At 49.0% G+C, this 6,829-nt stretch overlaps 1 protein-coding gene across 1 annotated transcript; it reads right to left on the bottom strand.

The window, feature by feature from the left end:
* Positions 1 to 5,185: 5,185 nt before the first annotated feature.
* Positions 5,186 to 6,022, bottom strand: LOC139779897 (uncharacterized). The gene is made up of 2 exons (XM_071718389.1): positions 5,813 to 6,022; positions 5,186 to 5,734 (listed from the first exon to the last, which is right to left on the bottom strand). The coding sequence occupies exons 1-2, from the start codon at positions 6,020 to 6,022 to the stop codon at positions 5,186 to 5,188; spliced, it is 759 nt and encodes a 252-aa protein (XP_071574490.1).
* Between the last annotated feature and the right edge of the window lie 807 nt (positions 6,023 to 6,829).

Genomic DNA, 6,829 nt, shown 5'->3' on the forward strand with positions numbered 1-6,829 from the left:
TCAAAAAAAAATTTTTTTTTTAATTTTTAATCAAAATTTTGTTTAAAAAATTATTTTTAAAAAATATTATTAATGTTGTCGAATAGAAGAGATTTTACTGTAAAACTTTTATAAGAAACATTTTTTGATATCTCAAATATTTTTCGAGATATATCGAGAAAAGCAAAAAACCGCTCTACTATGAGCAATGGTTTCACCCCTTAAAACCGTTTTTGGGCAGCTATAAAAAATATCTAAATTCATCTTTTTACTCCCCCTACATGTGTGGAAAGTTATATTAAAATCAGAATTTTCCACTTCGCGAGGTTTCCTTGTAAGTAAGACACAGCTTGAGACATTTGATATGACCCCGTAAAAAAAATCTTCAGATTTTGTCAAATGTCTCAAGCTGTGTCTTACTTAACTGAGATGATAAATGAAGACGGAACAATAACACTTCAGTATGTGAAAATAACACCTAATATTATTAAACTACAAGTAAGGTCTTGGCATATTAACTCAAAAACATCCCTATTGAAAAATCTCACATGAAAACTCATGTGGTAATATAGGTGGCAATTCATGTGAGAACTAATGTGAGAACTCATGTGAAAACTTATGTGAACACTCGTACCAAAACATCACATGTGTTCTCACATGAATTCTCATGTGAGATCTCATATAGCAAAAGAATTTAAATTGATATATGAAAAATCAATACAAAAGTTCTTTCAATGATTATAATATTGCGTTGTAAATCATAAAGAAATGCGTAAACGATAGTAGCAATAAATATTTTTGAATTTTTAAAATACAAAGAATATATAGAAAATAAATAATTGCAGGAAGAAATATTTTATATAAGTATGGGCGCGGCTACTTAAAGACGGTTTTCTACCTTAGTCTGCTACTGTGAGTAGGCGTTGGCCCAAGGATTGTAAATCGCAGAGAGGATAGAAATGTAGGCGACAATTTCCAATATTTGTTTATATATAGAGTATATTTACATATCTACATATGGGAGTATGTCAGTTTAATAAAAGCGTCGATCAACCTAATAGTCCTGGTGTGGGATGCCAGGATGGAAGGTCTTCTTTCAACGATGGTCAGAACCGTAACTTCCTGCTGTCGGTAATGGCGTCTTTGCGCCGTGAGAGCGTCCAAGCGCTGTGATCAGCCGTCAGGCGTTGAAAGCGTTGTGATTGGTCGGCGGGCGTTGAAAGCGACTGAGCGATGTGATTGGTCGGCTGGTGTTGAAAGCGACCGAGCGCTGTGATTGGTCGGCGACTCGCGCCTCATGCCAGGCGACCAAGCGCCTCTGATTGGCTGGCGGCTTGCGCCTCTTGCCAGGCGACCAAGCGCCTCTGATTGGCTGGCGGCTGGCGCCTCTTGCCAGGTGGTATCTGTCCGTTGAGGAAGGCAGCAAGCGATCGTGTGCTACTGCCGAGGGCGACTAGCGCCTTGAGTCGGTGAGCATTCACCCGTTGCTGCCGTAAGTGTCTAACGTCTGTCAGGCGACCAAGCGCCGTTGATTGGCTGGCGACTCGCGCCTTGTGCCAGGCGACTCGCGCCGAAGGTGGCTGGCGACTTGCGCCTCGTGCCAGGCGACTCGCGCCGAAGGTGGCTGGCGACTTGCGCCTCGTGCCAGGCGACTCGCGCCGAAGGTGGCTGGCGACTTGCGCCTCGTGCCAGGCGACTCGCGCCGAAGGTGGCTGGCGACTTGCGCCTCGTGCCAGGCGACTCGCGCCGAAGGTGGCTGGCGACTTGCGCCTCGTGCCAGGCGACTCGCGCCGAAGGTGGCTGGCGACTTGCGCCTCGTGCCAGGCGACTCGCGCCAAAGGTGGCTGGCGACTTGCGCCTCGTGCCAGGCGACTCGCGCCGAGTGGGTCTTCGAGCTTGGGAACTCTTACCCTAGGCGACTAGCGCCTGAAAATATCTGCTTTGGTCCCGTAGGGGGTCTCCCTTTATACTAGTCGGTGCGGAATTTTGACCGTGAGAGAATGCGCCGGCGATGCGACGCCTAGCGGCGTTGTCGCGAACTGCCGGTAATGCAGGCGCCGCGCGGGCGTGTATCATTGGTGGCACATGCCGCCACATCACCCCCTTCGTTGTTTTGAAGTCGGGATTTGGAAACGTACCGTTTTTCGTGACACTCTGCCACTCCGAGTTGTGGTTTCCGTAGGTGGAGTATCCGCTGGAGTATCTTGTGATTGCTGGAGCGTCTCCTGAGGCTTGTCGTTTGTTTCTTGCTCTGCCAAGATGTAGGCAGGCTTAAGGCGGTCGATAGTTACGTGGACGGTTCTTCCGTTAATCCGTAACTTAAAAACCTTTTCGCCTTTGCTGAGGACTTCGTAAGGGCCGTCAAAAGTGGGTTGCAGAGCCCGCGTTGGTGCATCGTGCCTGAGGAACACGTGAGTTGTGTTTGCCAGGTCTTTGTGCTGGAATATAGGCGGTGACCCGTGTCTTTTGATTGGTTGTGGCCGTAGACTTTTCATCGTCTTCCTGAGTCTCAGTAGGAAGTCACTCGTTTCATTGGCTTGAGTAGTTTCTTGTAGAAACTCTCCCGGAAGTCTCATGGTTTCTCCGTAAACAAGTTCTGCAGGTGTTGCGTGGAGATCTTCCTTAAATGCTGCTCGGATGCCCATCATGACGACGGGTAATACTTCAGTCCAAGCTTCTGTTTCGTGGCATTTGATGGCTGTCTTAATTTGTCGGTGCAAACGTTCGACCATGCCGTTGGCTGCGGGGTGGTAGGCTGTTGTGTGTATATGCGTGGTGCCTGTTAGCCTAGTAAGCTGACGAAACAGGTCGGCCTCGAATTGCCTTCCCTGATCCGTAGTGACCCGCGTAGGTGTACCGAATCTTGCGATCCAGTGAGTGAAGAGATTCTGGGCTACTGTCTCTGCGGATATGTCTGCCACCGGTATGGCTTCAGGCCATTTGGTAAATCGGTCGATGATTGTAAGGCAGTATCTATAACCCTTTGAGATGGGTAGGGGCCCAACTAGGTCCATATGAATGTGTTCGAACCGTTTGGTAGGGCCGACGAATTGTCCTAGAGGCGATCGGTTGTGCTTGTGGACCTTTGATTTCTGGCACGCGAGACATGCTCTTGCCCATTCTTGGCAGTCGGCCTTAATGCGTGGCCAGACGTACCTTTCTGCGACTATTCTTGCCGTCGCTTTGGTTCCTGGATGCGATAGACTGTGCAGTGATTGGAACACTTGTCTCCTGTACTCTTTTGTCACGAAGGGACGTGCTATTGGGGTTGACGTGTCGCAATATAATGCTGCACTCGTTCCAGGAAATGATATTTTTGTCAATTTGAGTGAAGAGTTCCCTTTTAAGATGTCTACCACCTCGGTATCCTCCTCTTGAGCTTGTGACAATTTTTCTAAGTTGATTGCGGACTGAATTTCCTCGATTCGTGAGAGGGTATCAGCGACAACGTTGTCTTTACCCGCGATATGACGAATATCGGTAGTGAACTGACCGATGTATTGCAAGTGTCGTGCCTGCCTAGGAGAGCTATGCAGTGGATCTTGTCGAAAGGCGTATGTGATCGGCTTGTGGTCCGTGAACACCGTAAAGATCCTTCCTTCTAGCATGTGCCGGTAGTGTTTGATAGCGGCGTAGATTGCTAGAAGCTCTCTATCGTAGGGGCTATACTTTTGCTGGGCCGGATTCAGCTTCTTACTAAAGAAGGCTAACGGTTGCCATTCTGTTCCGTCCCGCTGTTGAATGACTGCTCCGATAGCTGTGTCGGAAGCGTCAGTTGTAAGAGTGATGTCCGCCTCTGGATTTGGATGTGCCAAAAGAGTTGCGCGAGACAGACTGTCCTTACATTTGGTGAAGGCTGCTTCCAGTTCTGCGTTCCAAGTTATGGGAGCCTTCTTTTTGGTTTTAGGACCGCTGAGTAAGCCATTTAAAATTGCCTGGTCCTTAGCGGCCTTAGGAATGAATCTGCGATAAAAGTTGAGAGTCCCCAGGAACCGTCGGAGCTGCTGAATGTTCTCAGGTTTGGGAAACTCCTTGATTGCTTCGATTCTTTCTGGCGGAGGTTGAGTGCCGTTCTCCGAAACCTCGTAGCCAAGGAAAAGAACCTTTGACTTTCCGAAAACGCATTTAGAGGGGTTGAGTAAAATGCCGTATTTCTGAAGTCGTTCAAAGAGTATGCGTAAATGTTTCTTGTGTTGTTCCTCGTTCTCTGATGCAATGAGGATATCGTCAATATACGCATAGCAAAAATTCAAGTCGCTTGTGATCTCGTGAATGAAGCGTTGGAATGTTTGTGCGGCATTGCGTAACCCGAACGGCATGAAAAGATATTCGAAGAGTCCGAAAGGAGTTGTTATAGCCGTTTTTGGAATATCATCAGGGTTAACGGGTATCTGATTGTATGCTCGCACTAAATCGATGGTTGAGAAGATCTTCTTTCCGTGCAAGTTCTGCGAGAAGTCTTCGATGTGCGGGATCGGGTATTGATCCGCTTCTGTTCTAGCGTTAACTCCCCTGTAATCTCCGCAAGATCTCCAGGAGTCTCCTTTCTTTGGCACCATATGTAATGGTGATGACCATGGGCTTTTTGACACTCGAATAATTCCTTCTTGAAGTAGGAGATCGAATTCAGCCTTGGCCGCCTTGAGTTTGTCAGGGGCTAATCGGCGAGGACGGCTTGCCACTGGTGAGCCATCCGTGGTTTTGATATGGTGGAGCGTGTTGTGTTTTACCGTATGTCTCTTAGCAGTAGCCTTTAAGATATCAGGAAATTCTGCCAAGATTCTGTGGTATTCGTCTTCGATAGCCAACACTCTAATTGATTCCACTACCCCTTTTTCTGATGTGCCTCTCTTGCGCAAGTGCGTTTTACCATCGAGAAGAGTACCTTTCTGTAGGTCTGGAAGGAGATGGTAATAGGCAAGGAAATCAGCTCCGATAATGGGCTGCGTGACGTTGGCGATTATAAAACGCCATGGAAAGGCGCGTCGTAACCCTAGTTCCGGTTGAAGTGTAATTGTGCCGTACGTAGCGATAGCTGATCCATTTGCTGCATAGAGTTCGTAGGACGTTGGCGTGGTATGTCCCGCTACCATGGAGCGAGGATAAACACTCACGTCCGATCCTGTGTCAATTAAGAATCGTTTCTTAGTATCCTGGCACGTAACGATTAGGCGGCGAGGGCTTGGGGCGGGTCTACTGGCCGCCATCAGTGACTGCCCTGGCCTTTTTCCGACTTGTATGTACAAGGTTGTGTGCACTTCTTTGCTTTTTCACCAAATCGATTGTGGTAATAGCAGTGCTTGTCATTTTTATCGTCGTTATCTTCTTTGGCTTTACCGCGGTTGCGGTTTTGACTACGGCTTCGACTTCGACTTCGATTTCGGCCTTTCTCATTGTCGCGTTGCCTCGACTTGTCTCTTGAGAGGCGTGTGGTGAGTGTGGCCACTTGTTTGGTCAGAGCCTGGATCTTCGCTTCCAAAGACTCTTTAGTTGCAGGCGCAGCTGCTGCTGCCACGACGGCCTTGCTAGTCATCTCGTGGATGCAATCGGCCTGTTCGGCTACGTTGTTGAGCGGATCTTGCGTCCGGGTAGCGAGAACCATCTGCATTTGAGTAGGAAGTCGTCCTAGCCAAAGTGTCCGTAGAAGAGAGTCGGGTACATTCTCACCCGCTAAAGTTCTGAGGTGTCGTAAGAATTGAGATGGCTTGCGATCTCCTAATTCCTCGAGCTCCAAAAGTTGCCGTGTCCGTTGTTCCTGAGAAACGGACATACGCTGAATGAGCGCCTTTTTTACAGCCTCATATTTGTCGGCCTCTGGGGGCTGTGTGACTACGTCTTTAATTTCTTTAATCTGACGAGAGTCTAATTGAGACAGAGCGTAGGAATACTTCGTGGTGTCTTGGGTGATTCCACCGAGTGTGAATTGTCCTTCCAGCTGTGCGAACCATAATTCGGGTTCATCTCCCCAAAACGGAGGTACGCGTACAGCGACTTTGCTGACGCTTTCCTCGGTAATATGTATTCTCTCGTTGCCTTGTGCCATTTTGCTACCTCTCTTTGCGATCACGTCGGGGTCACCAATTTTATGGGCGCGGCTACTTAAAGACGGTTTTCTACCTTAGTCTGCTACTGTGAGTAGGCGTTGGCCCAAGGATTGTGAATCGCAGAGAGGATAGAAATGTAGGCGACAATTTCCAATATTTGTTTATATATAGAGTATATTTACATATCTACATATGGGAGTATGTCAGTTTAATAAAAGCGTCGATCAACCTAATAGTCCTGGTGTGGGATGCCAGGATGGAAGGTCTTCTTTCAACGATGGTCAGAACCGTAACTTCCTGCTGTCGGTAATGGCGTCTTTGCGCCGTGAGAGCGTCCAAGCGCTGTGATCAGCCGTCAGGCGTTGAAAGCGTTGTGATTGGTCGGCGGGCGTTGAAAGCGACTGAGCGATGTGATTGGTCGGCTGGTGTTGAAAGCGACCGAGCGCTGTGATTGGTCGGCGACTCGCGCCTCATGCCAGGCGACCAAGCGCCTCTGATTGGCTGGCGGCTTGCGCCTCTTGCCAGGCGACCAAGCGCCTCTGATTGGCTGGCGGCTGGCGCCTCTTGCCAGGTGGTGTCTGTCCGTTGAGGAAGGCAGCAAGCGATCGTGTGCTACTGCCGAGGGCGACTAGCGCCTTGAGTCGGTGAGCATTCACCCGTTGCTGCCGTAAGTGTCTAACGTCTGTCAGGCGACCAAGCGCCGTTGATTGGCTGGCGACTCGCGCCTTGTGCCAGGCGACTCGCGCCGAAGGTGGCTGGCGACTTGCGCCTCGTGCCAGGCGACTCGCGCCGAAGGTGGCTGGCGA

The sequence above is a fragment of the Temnothorax nylanderi genome, unplaced genomic scaffold (genome assembly GCF_030848795.1).
Source record: "Temnothorax nylanderi isolate EJ_2023f unplaced genomic scaffold, tnyl_v1.0 TNYL_tig0249_pilon, whole genome shotgun sequence".
Lineage (NCBI taxonomy): Eukaryota > Metazoa > Arthropoda > Insecta > Hymenoptera > Formicidae > Temnothorax > Temnothorax nylanderi.

Excerpts from the sequence above, each read along its gene's own strand:
- LOC139779897 (XM_071718389.1), bottom strand. The coding sequence starts at position 6,022 with ATGGCACAAGGCAACGAGAGAATACATATTACCGAGGAAAGCGTCAGC. Across the intron at positions 5,735-5,812 it reads AGATTAAAGAAATTAAAGAC|GAACAACGGACACGGCAACT; the intron begins GTAGTCACACAG and ends TCCGTTTCTCAG.